General features: G+C 41.2%; 1 protein-coding gene across 1 annotated transcript; it reads right to left on the bottom strand.

Moving 5' to 3' along the window:
* Window positions 1–943: 943 nt before the first annotated feature.
* On the bottom strand, window positions 944–8,676 carry DSEL (dermatan sulfate epimerase like). The gene is made up of 2 exons (XM_059857517.1): window positions 8,590–8,676; window positions 944–7,989 (listed from the first exon to the last, which is right to left on the bottom strand). The coding sequence occupies exon 2, from the start codon at window positions 7,028–7,030 to the stop codon at window positions 3,380–3,382; it is 3,651 nt and encodes a 1,216-aa protein (XP_059713500.1). The 5' UTR covers window positions 7,031–7,989; window positions 8,590–8,676; the 3' UTR covers window positions 944–3,379.
* Between the last annotated feature and the right edge of the window lie 7,290 nt (window positions 8,677–15,966).

The following is a 15,966-nucleotide window of genomic DNA, read 5'->3' as shown; positions in this document are numbered from 1 at the left end:
AATATTGATAACATGTTTTCATCCTTTATCTTGAACTGTGCACTTCAAATGTTTTCAGGAAATGCAGCATTATGTTCCAGTTAATGTATGTTTACATTCATCAAATAAATAGTGTCTCTAATGCTAGTAATTGACTGCAGTACAGACAGGAATTTTCTACCAGTTATAGCATGTTTTTTCAACAGCAAATGAAACCATTTTTACAGTTTCAAAAAAAATCCGATCCATAAGTCAGGCTTTACAAATCAGTTAACAATAACTTTATAAAAACTGAAAAGCAATTTTTATTTGAGTTGCATTCTAGCACTAACAGAATAGCATTACACTGTCAAATGAGTTGTGCCATATATTTTACATAACTGAGGATCTTGTGCAGAAAATAAACTCTGGATCTGGCAAGTTCAAGCATAAATCTGATGAGGACTGAATGCCAGCTGCACGCAAAAAGGGTGAAGGAACCAGCCTGACCATCATACTGAGCATCAGCTCCTCAGACATTGCTCTTGGAAAAAGCCTACTGGGAGCACTAGAGGCATTTAGATGTGCTCAGAGACTACAGATTTCTCCTATTTGATAGAACCCTGAATGCCAAGACCTATGTGCATCTCCCCAAGGCCAATGTCACTTACTTACAAAGTAAACAACTGAAATGTTTTCCTTGGTATTTACTTTTCTTATGCTTCCAAATATGATTGAGAGATAAGCATTTAAATAAAAACTGCCTTTTTAAAAAATACATTAGAATCTTAGCTGTGTCATGTTGGACAGTTCAAACTACAATACAGTACAAATAATTATCAGCATTCAACAGAGGGAGGGAAAGGAAGAAAAGAAGATAAAGTACTGAGACTAAGTTTTCATGAGTGTATTTATGAACGTGTAAATCAAAGTGTCAGAACACTTTTCAATACAATGTACCTAAACAGACATTCTTTTCAAAAAGTTCCAACAATTCTCAAAGTTTATTGATAGTCTTAAACAGTACTATATGGAGAAAGGGGAGGTCAATGTTTGTGTCTCTGTTGTGACCATTCTTCTTCTGAATACTAGTAACAGAAGAGAATTTTAAAAACAACTCTGTATAACCACAAAATCTTACCTTCAGCTGCCCTAAAACTTCTGACAGAGAAAAGTCTTTTTATTTGTTCTGATTCTAGACTGTAAATCCTGGAAATAGAAAGTAAATGCTGAAATTTATTCTGCCGACTACCAACTGTACAGACATCAATACTTCCTTTCAACATACAATCAAAAAATGCTGCAGAGAGAAGGCAATTTGAGAGAATGGTAGTTGGAAACAAAAGTTTCACTAAAATGTCAATGTATATTAACTTGTTTAATATTTCTTTTAACATGGCACTCTACCAAGCCAAAGGTGAAATACAGGTTTGAAGGGGAAAATACAGCTACTACTAGTAAATGACAGGTAATTTACTGTGAGTAAGACCACAAATTATCAATAGCTTTATCATAGCAGAGGCCTGTTTTGCCATACTAATGACTGTCTGAGAAAGAGGTACTTTTACCTACGTTGCAATGAGATATTTCAAGGATATGAATTGTACATATGGGAGGAACAAAACAGCTGGGTAAGACAGGAACATAATGGTAAGTTTGGAAGAAAAAAGAAGAACTCCTTTATATGAAAATTCAGCAAGGGTATCTGTAATCTCTATGAAGAAACTCACTGCACTTTTGACATTGCCCAATGCTTACCACCCAAATAAATAACAATTACACACATATTTTAATTTAATAAGCTCTGATTCCAGCTCCCACAAACCAACTGAAGCATATTTCAACACAATTCCACATACAATAAAAAACAGATGGTCAAGGAAATAGATATCTCTTTGTGATCTGATATACACATCTGCAGACATTTACAATATGCATGCATTTCCAGAGAATGCTGAGCAAGTTAAACTGGGAAATGGGAATTTTTTTCTTTATGGGCATGCGCAAACAAAGAGTGTGATTCAAGAAAAAATAAGCTGTGACAAAGATGCAACTATCCTATCAGGCCTATCTGTTTTCAAACAAATATCATATCACAGCATCATGTTAAAGAAACACTAGCTAGATAACTTTGGAAATAGTTTGCTGCAGGGAAACATCACTCAAATGTGAGGTGGCTGAGGGTCAGGTGATTTTCAGATCTCTCCCCTCTCTGATGGAAGACCTGAGGTTAGCAATGGTTGTCCTTCAGAAATTCATTATACAGACAAGCAAAACATCCCACGGCAACACAGGGCTAGAGATTTATTTCAGGTCTTCTAAATCTCAGATTGCATTTTATGCAGACATCAACAATAAGCCATTGCCAATGGCATTACATAGCTGCACTGGTCCCAGGGTAATTATGCACAAAAATCAGCAGAGAAATGTGTTACGACAAAGAAAGATGGAAGATTCTCACTCAAAAATAAAGTATCCTTGCAGAACCTCTAAGAGGTATAGAATAAAAGAATTCAAGAAGTCAATATGTTAACAACATTCAAAATTAGGTTGAGGCGGGTTAAAAACTACACCGATTTAACCACTCATTTGAGGGATCTTGCTAGTTTCTTAGATTTCATCCCATTTCTTTTCCTCCATATAATTTACATCAGGCTCACAAAGGGTACCACATTGTCAGGAACGGAGAATTAATATTTTTCTTTTTTGAAACATCAACCCCAAATTTAAGTACCACATTTCTGACCTGCAGGAATCATATCCTAGAACAAGATTTAATATCTGAGTCCATTCCAGTCCGGGACCTGTCTGCTCAACTTGTAAATAACAAACTAGATTTACTTAAATGTTCTGCTTCCTCCCACTAAGGGGATGCTGAACAGCCCTAAATCTCAGCCTATGTTTATTTCGTACCACCATAGTGACCAGTGAGACATCAACAAAATGCCTCAGTAAACTTATCCAAGGGGGCCAATAATGACCATTGGGAACAGGACCAGTCTGACAAGTATAATTTCATATAAACCATCATATACAATCATATACCATATAGATAGTAAATACTTTCTGGAATCAACCATTTGGTCTGGAGTCAAACTGGTGAGCCAGAGGTGAAACGCTCTCTGTTCTATCCCTAATCCCCTGAGCTATAGAGGCCCCAGCTGGTGCTTCTGCAAAGGTTCACACAGCTTTTTTCAAAAGGCCACAAAAATAGTTACAATATCTTTTTAAAGCAAAAAAAATCAAAACAAACAAAAAAACCTCTTCCACAGTTTCAAAAAGAGTTACATTTTTCTTAAAATAATCTCTCTGAAAGTAGCAGACTGTACACATTTTACAAGAATAAACAAACTTATCTAATATTTATCCACAAATTGGGAGTACTAGATCATTAGTGCAAATTTCTGCTGACCAGCAGCATTTATTCTATAAACTTTGGGTATCCTAAGTGGTCCATCAGTGAACAACAAATATCTTCAATCTGTCTAATCTCTTTATGGGGCATGTTTTGTTTCCAGGCATGAATACTACTCGGTGAGATTTCCCCTTCATAAGGAAGATAGAAGAGACTGGTGGAGGTGGCAAATAATATTTGGTTTAAACTAGCAGGAGGAAGAGGAACACCAAGAAAGGCAAAAATTGTTTCTGCTGTCTTCTGAGGAAAGCTCACAATATCTTCAAACTTGACCAGCTGATAATTTGTTGGCAGCAAGTCCCTGTTTATCCTCATGGCTGCTGCTGTGTTTGCTAGCCATAAATAAGACAACACAGAAATAGCATTTGAATTGGAATTTGAAACTTCTTTTCTTAGTGATTCAAACTCAGAGGCATAGCCTTCATTTAAACTACATTTTTCTTTACCATTCGACCCTTTAAACATTGCAGCCAAGCGTTGTGGAATATTTTTCAAAGAGTAAAGGCTTGGCTTATTTTTGTACAACATTGAATAGACCCAAGCCCGTGGGTCCCTCACTACATACAACGCTCTCATTGATGGTCCTAAGATTTCCTGAAAGAAGGGAAGCTTTAATGTCCAGCTCCCACTGGCTAAACTAAGCACAGGTCGTGCATTAGGATAATAGATAAGGTGTCTTCTCAGTTCCCTAATATATTCAGCATCTTTTTCTTGACTTCCTCTTGCCCTGCTTCTTTGCTCTAACAGGGATTCTCTCTTTCTGGACCTTTTCTTTTTATCTTTGCTTAATGCAGAATGCTGAGCAATTCTACTTCTGCTAGCTTCATACAAATGAATGTTTTGTAAATGCAACTTCGTGTCTTGAACTAGAGACTGGAGCCACCCTTGGATAAGACGAAAATTACCATTCTGGACATCAGAAACCTTCCATTCACATGGATCTACAAAGGAATCAATTTCAAATTCAGTCTCAGGAATTTCAAGATAGGGTGTAGGTATCCTGATGTATAAAAAGTCACTGGTGTTGAAAAACAGCTGTTTTAAAATTTCTGCACCAGAAGTGGGAAGTGAAGTAATGATAACATCTGGCAAAATGACAGGGTTTCCTTCTAATAGTTTGGCTTTATTGCCTTTATCACGTTCTAGCCTTGTCACGTCAGTGCTCCACTTTGCACAGATGGGCTGAGTACACATGCTCCACACGTCCACCAATTCAATAAGCCACAGAGTAACAACCAGTATCAGGATCCAACGCAACATTTTGCCGAAGGATATGTAAAACCGCCATTGAAAAGCCAGTATGATCAAACTGACACCCAAAATCAACCCTGCAATTATGTTCACTTTGAATCCAAATGGGAAAACTACCCTATTATTTTTTATATCTTTTTTCACAGATTCAGTACCAAGACCAAACTTGGTCACTTTATTCTCATGAACTACTTTAGCAAAACCACCAAATCCCAAGTAATCAAACCTTGCCTTTATACTCTGATACTCAGTCACAACAGAGATGGTATTTTCAGTGTTGTTGACACTGAGCGAAATCTGAAATCCAGATTTTGCATTATCCATGAGTCTACAGTTAGAAACATTGACATACGGGCCATAAAAAAGGTAAACAATCCTTGTAAGCATGTTTTTCATTGGAAAGGTAACATTTACAAACTGAGTCCACCGCTTTTTGAATTCAGCAGCTTGTTCAGCCTCCTGTATCCTAGCAACAGGACTACTCCCACGATGATCAAACCAAAACATCTTGTAGTGGGCATCCCACACATCCATCATAGCTCCATTGTACTTGTTCTTGAACTTATAGGGTATGTATTTAAAATCAATGTCAAGATTATGAAAAAAGGCACTGACTGAATTAACAGGAGAGTCTTCCTCCTTCTCGATATGGTCAACTACTAACAATGTCTGAGAATTTAAGAGCAGCAAAACGCGATACACACTTTTCAGTTTCATTGCTGACGTGTAAGCAGATACTGCCTCACCACTCACAAACATCATGTCACCAGCCTGGGAGGCTGTTATAACTTCTCCACTTGAGTCTCCAACCTCGTCACCAATCCACTTCAGCCACTGGGCGCACTCACCAAGCTGTCCTTCCCAAGGCTGGTTGCACTGGCTTGTAGGAGACGGAGCAAACACCAAGACATTGTTCAGGTGACTGAGTTTAGGCCCATAAAGAGCCTCAGATACAAATACCTGTCCATTGGGAGCAAAAGTGAAGGAATTCTGATCGGGATGTTCATGCCCCGGATTGAAACTTCTCCACCCATCAATCCATCTGTAGGGCTGAAAGTGAACAATATCATAGACAGCACGCCCACCGAGTTTCCCAGACTTGAAGGATACAAAGGTGTTTGTCTGACTGTTTGGCAATCCAGCCCCGTAAGTAACAACTCCCCAGTTAGGAAACACGTGCATTTTAGCAGTACCATAGTCAGGAGGTGGCTGAGGACTGATTTCAGCAGCATACCATATAAATTCTGTATGTAATGTACTCCACCTCTGTGCAGTGGATGGTACCATTGGCCCATCCTTGGGTCTGTGTTTTCTAATCTGCTGCGCCAGCCAGTTACCAGCTCCATTCTTCATGATGAACTTATCCAAGAAAACCAGTTGGCTCTCAGGACCATAAAACCAGTTGTAATTAGAATCTGCAACACCCACAGTCCTCTGGAAGCCTGGTAGTAGGGTGGCATAGTAAAACCAAAAGTGCATTTTCAGCCAGTTATTCTCCAAGTTGTTAATACCAAAGTGGCGCTGGGCCAGGAAAACATACTGGGTTACTGACTTGGCCGTGTAACTCCCGTAAGCCACTCCCTCATCCAGAGATCCATCTACAATATGATTGAGGAGAAACATTGTTTTCTCCATCACATCAACAACAGTGTGTTTCCAAATATTCGCCTGAGATCCTTTGTCCACTCCGGCAACTAAAGCCCCAATAAGCAAAGCAAGCATATTGGTTGCTTGGTGATTATGGAGAAGCTGCTTTCCCCAGGAACGAACCTTGGAGTACTCATACATCTCCTCGCTTACGGACCATATCTTCTCCAGGTATTTCTGCCTTCTCTCGTTTCCCAGTGAATTATACAAGAAGTCAAAAGCCGTGGCAAATCCTGTTAGGGAGTGACCGAGTGGCACCTCATCTCCAGGAGCATTCTCAACCAACCAGTTTTTGTAGCCAGCCATTCTATCCATATACTCTAGGGCAAAATCAAATGCAGCCTTATCTTCGGGGCACAGCAAACAGTAGAACGCTAGAGGGGGCAGGTTGTTACCATAAATCTCATTCCACTTGGCTGCAAAATCAATGTGCTTGGGTGGAGGTAGGTAGTACAAAGGGTTGGAGAGCATAACCATCACTGCACTTCTGATGGCTCTGAAGAGATGCAAATGGCTCGTACGAGCCTTCTGCCTCAGTGCCTGAACATCCTGAGGGTCGAAATACAAGCTTGGGTGAAGAACTGTTCCTTTCAGCTTCTGCTCGGCACTAAGGCCTTCAAGTTGCTGTTTTTCATATTGATCTACATTTTCTATGAAAGTCATCCAATCAGAGTAATTGCTTACAGATTCTTCAAAAGTGAAGACATCAAACACCATTAATGCTAGAAACAGAGTATGCCCCGTGAACATCAGAGCCATGATCCATTAGGCAGCTCCTCTTCCCCAGTCATACATTTCTTCACAAAACAGTGTTCAGATATCAAACTTTCATCCAGTTTGTTTAAAAAATAGTATCTTAAGGCATATTTTTATGAGAAAAGACTTATTGTATACTACGCATTACAACAAAGGCTCAGACTACTTGTAATCTGAGACAAAACATTGCAATGACAAGGCTCTTGAAAAATTAAATCTCAGGTGCCTTGTCTGTTCACACTTTTCTCAGATACAACACTACAAGCATAAGCACAAAAATCAGGGAAAAAGTAAAATCGCTACGATATGCATATAAAGCACAGGTCGACTGCACAGTAACAGACTGAAACACTATCTCTTGGTAACTTGAAAAGCATGACCTAAAAAGGGAATTGGAGAAATATGTTTGCTTTTTTAAAAAGCTTTCAATCAGGCCAAATTCCACTTTTAAAGCTGACAAAAACTCCACTGATCACAAAATGATATCATTTATTCCAAACAATGTGTTATATTTGTTAAAATAGGGAATATACAACACTTGGAAACTAGATTCCAAAATTGAAGTTACTGTCTTCAGTCGTTGCCTTTTTTCAATTTCCTTACACACTCTTTCCATCTTTCTCTTTTGGGATTCATGGAGGGATGGGAAGGAAAACAATAATATAAAAAAATCAACATAGATCCTCCACTAGATCCTTTTGATGAAGCTGCAGTGATTTTAACCACTATTCCTCTCTGTTTGTGAAAGATGCACCTGAATTAAGAGTCATATCGACATATTTTCAAGTCTTTTTTAATCTTTTCTTCAGCTAGTAATGCCCAAATTTGGCCTCGATGATTCAAAAAATCCTGCTCCTTCCATTATGATGCAAAAGCAAAACATGTGAAAGAGGCAGAAAGCCAATACTTTCTTGTAAGAAGAGCAGTTTCGGGTTTCCTTTCACTTCACATGTAGACTCTTTCTGTGGAAACAGAAACAAAAGTTCTCTGAAGCTGTGCGGATGTCAGAACACATTTAAAGTACTTTGGTTAACAAACGGCTGCTAAGTTTAGAGGAAAGATGAATTAATTCACCTTTTCTTTTAAGGAAATCAAGAAATTAAAGAAGGAGCATTTTCAAAGTTCCACAAAATTTACCCTTGGCAAAAGAGCAATTCAGATTAGCTACTCGAGCTCACTTTATTTCACCATTTCCAGCGTGAACATGTGGTCTCAGGGAATATTTTCCTGTTACGCTACCAGGAGCTACTCACGGAAATAAATCTGACATACGCCACCGAAGCTCAATTCATCTCGAATTACAATAAGAGCACACGCGTGTTTTTACCCCGCGAGCGGCTCTGCGGGCGGAAGGGCGGCGGGAAGCAGGAAACCCGGCAGCCGGCACCGACCCGGGAGCCGCGCCGCCCGCTCCGCGCCCGCCAGAGGGCGACCGCCGCCGCCGCGCCCCTGCCCGCGCCGGGGCCGCACAACTTGGACAAGTTTCGGCGAGGACCGCGGGGCCGCCACCCCCGCCGCCCGCCGCCCGCCGCCCGCCGCCCCCGAGCCCGGCCCCGTCTTACCGCGGCGGGTCCGCGCCGGCTCCCGCGGCGCTGCGTCGCTCTGTCCCGGCCGGCGCGGCCCGGGGCGCGGGGCCGGCCCCGGCTGGGGGCTGCGGGTGGCGGCCGCCCTGCCGGCCCCGCTCGGCTGGGCCGGGCTGCGCTCGGTTCCGGCCTCTTCCGCTCTTGCCTGTACTTTTCCACCCGGGCTGGCCGCAACTTCTGGTCCCTGACCTCCGCCGGCGGCTCCCAGGAGTTGATGGAGAGGGAGATGCGGCGGCGAGTGCCCAGCGACGGGCGCGGGCAGCCAGGCAAACTCGCAGGGATGTCGCTCCGGAGGGGCGGGGAGGGAAGGAAGGAGGGAGGGGAGGAGGGTGGGAGGGAGGCGGAGAAGCGGCGGGGGGGGGGGGGGTTGGCAGAGCCGCCCCCGGCGGAACGGGGATGTGCCGATCCTCCGCGCCGAGTCTGGCGGCGGGCGGGCTGCCGGTCCCACCGTGGCTCCCGGCGGCGCTTCCCTGCGGCTGCGTGCGCTGTCCCGCTGCTCCCGGCGCCCAGCCCCGCTCCCGGCCGCGGATGCCACCGCCGCCCCCGCGCCTGGGCTGCCGGCGGAGCGGAGCCGGGCTCGGCGGGCAGCCCAGGGGCCGGGCCGGGGCCGGAGCGGGGGGGCCGCGGCTGGCAGCGGCGCAGGCGGCGGGGGGAGTCGAGGGATCGCGGTGACCCGGTGCAGCGGGTCCCGGTGCAGCGGGTCCCGGTGCGGGCAGCTGAGGAGGTACGCGGGGACTCGTGGAAGAAAAGCTGCCGCGGTGGGTCACCCCCGTGGCCGGCCGACAGCCGCCGCCCCGCCGCGGACCGGTCCCCGCAGCTCCCGGGCGGGGCAGTGCCAGGGATGCTGTCGCGGAGGCGGCCGGGACGCCGGCGAGCTCGGCAGGGCAGGGCAGGGCAGGACGTCAGGAGCCGCCGCTCCTGTGGGTGACAACTTTGTGAGAGCGGAATGACTACCTAGCAGTGCCCGTGTCTCAGCGACCGCGGGGATGCGCGCCATCCGCTTTTGTTTGTGGCCGTCACACTTCTTTATTGACAGCGTTCCTGCGGTGCCTCTTCGTTTTATGCGGTGTATTAAAATGGTTCTCATTCAGTTTTAGCTTCTGAAGTAAAATGCAAAGGCGTCATGAGGAGTAAAATCCTCTGCCGCTCGTGTCGCCAGGGTCAGTGGTGCGCTGAAGGGCCAGCAGAAAATATTGGCCTGCCCCCTCGTGCTGTGGGCTGCCCACAAAATCCAAGAGGTGTAGCACCATTGTCGGATTGGAGTCAGTTTGGGTTGACGGTGATGACTCTCAGAGCCTAATTTCGTGACCTGATGTTTGTGACCAAGCTGTTGTTCGGTAGCTCAGTGCAGGAAACAAAAGGTTGTGAGATTTTGGGTGTGTTACCACTTCCTGTGTTTCTAATCGGTACCTCAAAGGATGTGAATTTTAATCATCTCAATCAGCATAACTTTTTCCAAGGCCTATGTTATTCTATTTTTTATTTGCCCCCCATACCTAGAAATACTGTTGCATATTTAAGTATTGCTTAAGCTACTCGATGTGTAACTATCTTGAAATGAATATATGAATATATAAAGGCCATACATTATGGATACTGATTCTGTTTCTTTGTGCTACAGAGTGCACCTCAGAAGGATTAAATTATTAAATTATGCACATTTACATTAGTGATGAACTGTGCCTGGAACCATCCTAATGTCTCAGATGTGCCCTATAGACTTGGCTTAAGAGGGAAAAAACACTGATTATTGCCTGGATCATATCTTCCCATCAGAAGAAATTTGCATAATGAACAAAGATCAGCACATAATTCCCTGACCTTGAATCTTTTACAGTTGTGCTTTTCTGTGCTACTAGGGAAGTTAATCCAGGAGGAAAGCAAAAGAAATGTAAAGCAACAATAGAGGCCACATTCCCCTTTAAGTCTGTAGAAACTGAGTAGAATATACTACAAATGAAAACCTCCCAAGTCTTTCCTTCTATTCTCATTGTACCCATTACATTTTTTCCCAAGGCTGGCCCATTCTGGAACATATTAAAGTCTCAGAGAATGACTTTTCCCATAAATTGTCAGGCAATTCAAAATGAGCAGAGTATGTGTAGGACTTAGGTTAAAAGCAAGAGAAAAGCTCTCCCAAGAGCTTTTCTCACTCCCTGGAACCTGTGCTGAGATCATTACATATACAGTTCAATTGCAGTGTGATATTTGTGGAGAAACATGACCATGATTTACTGACTTGCCCCATATATTCACAAATGGAACCGTTTAGAAAAAGTCTTATAAATAAAGCAATGAAGGCATTTGTATGGCTTTTCGCTTTTTCTGTGGCAGCTTTTTCACATTAACAAAGATGCACTGGAAAAATAGTTCAGACTCATTTTTTGCTAAGCAAATTGCAAGGCAGAAGTGTCTTTAACCATGTGTGATTTCAAATGGTTTAGGTTACTTAGTGTCTGTCATTTTCAAGCTATTTTGCTTTGAATAAAACCCATAAAAAAAAAAACAACAAAAAACCAAACAAACACAAAAACCCAACCAAAAAACACCACAAAACTCAAATTCCGACAAAGCCAAAAACCAGTAGTTGTAAAACTAGTGGTTTTTTTTTTTTTTTTTCTATTGGTATTTTCTATTTACTAGTCAGCAGAGACACATAGTAACTATACTACAACTCAAGAACAAAAACAAGAATTTGGATACAACTGGTATCAAGGATAAGCAATTAAGTGAAGCAAACTTCAAAGGAGCTGGATTTAGGTAATTAGAAATAGTGACTCTGCTTTGTAACCAACTCTTTCCTCAAAATGAGTCTGGATGATATTGGCATTCCACCTTACCTGATTGCATAATGCTGTTTAAAGAGTGGTCACTAAAACAGAGTCACTTCCAAAACTACTGTTAATTGTGAAAGTAACTATTAAAAGTTACCATTTACATTTTTATTTGTAGAGACACTGACCATCTGGCAAGAAATTGCATTATATTATTACATTTTCAAATATACTTCATAACTCTGAATAGCTGAAAATCAAGGCTTATGGTCTATCAGCAAGAAAAAGATACTGTAAGATAGAAATAAGCTTTGAGTCATGGGAAAGTGACCTCACTGGCACATCAATTTCTTAATGCAAAAAATCATGGGTCATTGTTGGTGATACACTGTGGTGCACTGCTTCAGGGATAGCATTCTGCATTGATACCAAGATCAGCCATCTGAATGATCTTAAAAATGCCAGTAGTGCTGTTTTCCTTGAGTATGGGCCAAGTGCTAACAGATGGAAGTGAAGAGTAGAACAGTCAGCTGGACTGCAACAAAATACTTTTCAAATAGAATAATAATTCAGAAATTCATACATGGATGAGGTGCTGCTGTCAAATATGAGACATTAATCAACATTCACAAAAAGAGGCAGGTATTTAGGAAGGATGTGGATTGAGATAATTAGGTTCCAGTGGTGATGAACTCTTCAAACTTCTGTCTAACTCCTCAAGCAGCACCAGTACATAAATTTCTAAGTTTAGAGGTTTTATTTAAGTGGCATCATAAGTTTGAGTGAGAGTTCTTGACCACTCGGAAGTCTTTCCATATTGGCTGGGCTTGGTGCTTATTTCATTACTCAGCCTTACTATAGATGGAAAGATAGACTTTTCTGAGTCTAAATCTGCTCGAAGACCTAATTCACTGTGAATTTTTGAAACACTCATGTACAATTCCTTCTTTTACAACAGACAAATGAAAAAATATTGGAAAATAGTGCAGTGGTGATGAGGATCCTCCAGTTTGAGGCATTAGTCTGTTGTCAGAAGAACTCACCTTTCAAAAAGAAAACATGGGTGAAATGGACTTTTCCCCTTTAAGGATGATAACCACAATCTCTCAACTCTCAAATGACCTAGTCTCTTGTCTGTTTCAGCAAACAAGAACTTTTTGTTTCAAACAAAAATGGGTGTCCTGTGAAATCATGTAATCTTTCAATAGTGTAATCACACATAGAAACTTGCACACATAAATGAATTTTATTAGAGGGAAGATGTTAGACCCTCTGCCATCCAAGAATAGCTCACGTGTTTTATAATAAGCAGGTATTGGAAGAAAATGTATACCACATTCTCAGAGAAAAGAGCATTCCTCCAAATTGTGTCTCTTGCTTGACTATGACATTTTTTTGCAATATCCAGGTCCATTTCGTCTTTGTATAACCGCACCTGACAGGAAAAATTACAAACTCCACATTGTGAGACCACTAGTTTTGGAGGGAGAAATCTGATGTTACTGATGAATGCGTGACAAATAAAGGGGGTGAAGGATAAAGTACACGAATAATTGATATCAAAGTTTCTGTCTTTTGGGCACCAGGTGGTTTCAGGGAAAATGGAGAGTACATAGAAAAGAGCATGTGGTGACACTCTTTATTTTTGTAATATACTGCTATTTTATTTAAGATTTTTTAGTGCATTGAGGAATGGTAACTAGCTATAGGCAATAGCAACAAAACACAAAAAGGCAGGCAAGAACATCCTGGTGTTATTAAAACTGAAAATTAACATGTTTATCACACCATGCAAACAAAGTACAAAAGGCAGTGACATGTTTTTCCATATTACAAATACTCTTGTTAGTGCAGTTCTCCATCACTGTATGACAGAAGAGCTGAGAGGTGTCTGATGTCACTGTCAACAGAGAGGAGGATGGAGCAACTGCCAAAAGCTGTGGTGCTTCACTCCTCCTCTGTCCCAGCTGTGTGCTCCTGCCAGCCCCTTTGTGTCAGAGCAGTAGGCAGTCTCTTTGCTGCAGAATTGGTACTGCAGACTCAACGGGACAGCACTTTTAGGCCAGCTTAAGTAGACGCTAAACTGCCCCTTAAAAATGTCAGCTGCATACAGGGGTAATTTTATATCCATTTGTGAGTACTTCAGATGCTGCATATGAAGCAAATGGGACCATTTGTACTCTATTAGCATTTTAATCAAACAATCTTCAGTGGAAGTGGTTTAAAAGCATCAGTGATGATGCTGTGTACAGTGGTGGGATCTCGAGAAGGTTCTCAGCAGTAGGTCAGAACAGCACAATGTCAAATTTTTGGGGTATCAAATTCATTGGAATAACATCTGTGCAAATCTACATCAAAGCAAATGTTTCTCTATGAAAACTCATCAGCAGGCAGAGAAAGAAGATTAATGCTAAAAATGTTGTATTTGTGGAAGCATTTAAGTATTCAAGGCTTGCTGATTGTGTTTTTCAACCTGCTAGATATTGACATATTAAGCACAGTATGTAGGTAAATTAATCATACACAAAACCCAAAAGAGTGGAAGATTATCAGTTTCTTGACAATCTATGAAGTTCTTGACATTTAATGCCAAAGAAAACCCAAGAAAACCAGCCAACATAAAAACACTGAGTTTACCAGGCATTAAGTTTTGAACCTCAGTGTGGTACATTCACCAGACATATGCATGATCAAATGCATCAGAGAATCTGATACATTTGATCATGCATCACAATCTGCATCAGAGAAACACTTAACATTAGAATCTTCTGAGGTAGGTAAGGTTTATATAATACTGCTGTAAATAGGGTTCTATCCTTGGACTGCAGGTAGAGATCACATGTGAAGAATCAATGCATGGACGCATAACTCGCTGTTGATTTTGCTATCAAAGTAACAAGTACTGGTAACAAATTCCTTTTTTTTTCATTCATTTCAGCAGAGATATCTCAGCTGTACCTTTGCAATCCTAATATAAGCGCCATTGGTGATGTGCATGCCTTTCTACTGACTTCATAAGCTCTGTATTTGGGCCTGGATCCCAGTACCCCATCACTGGGGCTCCTTTCACCAGCAGTTATTAATACAGTATTCTTACTCACTAGCAGCCATAAATTAGAATTAGCCCAAATATATTTTTAAATATATTGTACAGCCCATGCTAAATGTGTATGAAAAATGTTCTTACTGGACAAGCAGAACCTACAGAGGCAGCAATTAAATTATTAGACTGAAAACAAAAACTCTTATGATCTACACCATTGTCTCCAAATGATATGATTAAGGAGATACTAAATTATACATTAGAGTTAAAAGGTACAGCTACAAATCTTAACTAAGCATATTTTTTGTAGTTCTGTTCATTATACTAATATACAGGCTTATATTTAGCAGCTTTAGAAGCATTAGAAAACAGGAAAGCTACAGATTACAACCCATATGAGTATGCTCAGGTTGGCAGCAGTGATTAATAATATCTCATGGGTTTGCTTTTTATAACTTAAGACAGATATTAAGATGATTTACATCACAAAGAATTCAAGCACTGTATTTACTTGAACAAAGCGTGGTATATTATAAGGAATGTCAGACAAAGCAGCATGTATTAGTTCAGTCATCATCACAGGAAAACAGGGGTATCTCAGTTTGCAGCACAGCACCCTGAATTCAAATTATACTTAACCCATTCTGCCTAAATATCCTAAGTGATTTTATGTCAATAAAGGCCACATTCATCCACTTCGGTGGGATATCTTACTTTACACAGTCCTATGAGATTGAATAAAATTACTATGAAGTACTACTTAATGGAAAAGTGTGTTTCTACAAGAATTTTAACATTGATGATGAGGTGATCTGCCCCTCTTATCATACCTGGCTCACTATTCCCATCTCCCCCTTTTCCAAGGATTAGATAGCTGTGATGAACCAGGTAAGGGGACTGGTTTTGCAAAAATCTTATCTGTCAAAATAACTACTAGTTTTGAGCTGGAAAATCTCCCTCAGTTTAGTTTACCTGGTATAGAAAATAACATATCTGAAGGGAGGCAGTAGTAAAGAACAAATCTTTGGAGACTACTTTAAGGTAAGCAATTTTGTAACTTGGTTGAATCCTTCCACTCTTAATTCTGATGTTTTGCTCTGTAGGAGGAGAGGTCTAGAATGCTAAAATATTTTTAATCATTCAAGGGAACATGAAAAATTTGTGTGTCAGGCATGTAAAAATGTTTAAAATATATACTTTGAACCTTTGAAGTAAGAGCTCATTGTTGCAAATACTTTTCTATGTTATGGCAAAAGTTACATTCCCATGTTCTTAGAGTTACCAGTCAGTTCTAACATTTGTTTTGCTAAATGTTAAGTAGATTGTCCCTGGGCTTCTATGAGTCATGTCAGGAAAGTAGTGCAGAAATATTAACATCATAAAAATATACCAGTATATATACCAGTGACTTTGGATTATAGACAGCACAGTGACTCTCACAACCTAGAACACAGGGTTTGCATTAAATTCCTTTAAATTTCACCCAGATCATTCAAACACTGAATTTTAGGACATTTCCACTTTTATTGCCGTTTTCCC

The sequence above is a fragment of the Haemorhous mexicanus genome, chromosome 1 (assembly GCF_027477595.1).
Source record: "Haemorhous mexicanus isolate bHaeMex1 chromosome 1, bHaeMex1.pri, whole genome shotgun sequence".
Classification (NCBI taxonomy): domain Eukaryota; kingdom Metazoa; phylum Chordata; class Aves; order Passeriformes; family Fringillidae; genus Haemorhous; species Haemorhous mexicanus.
Note: the sequence above shows the minus strand (reverse complement) of the source record. Positions and strands in the feature narration are given on the sequence as shown.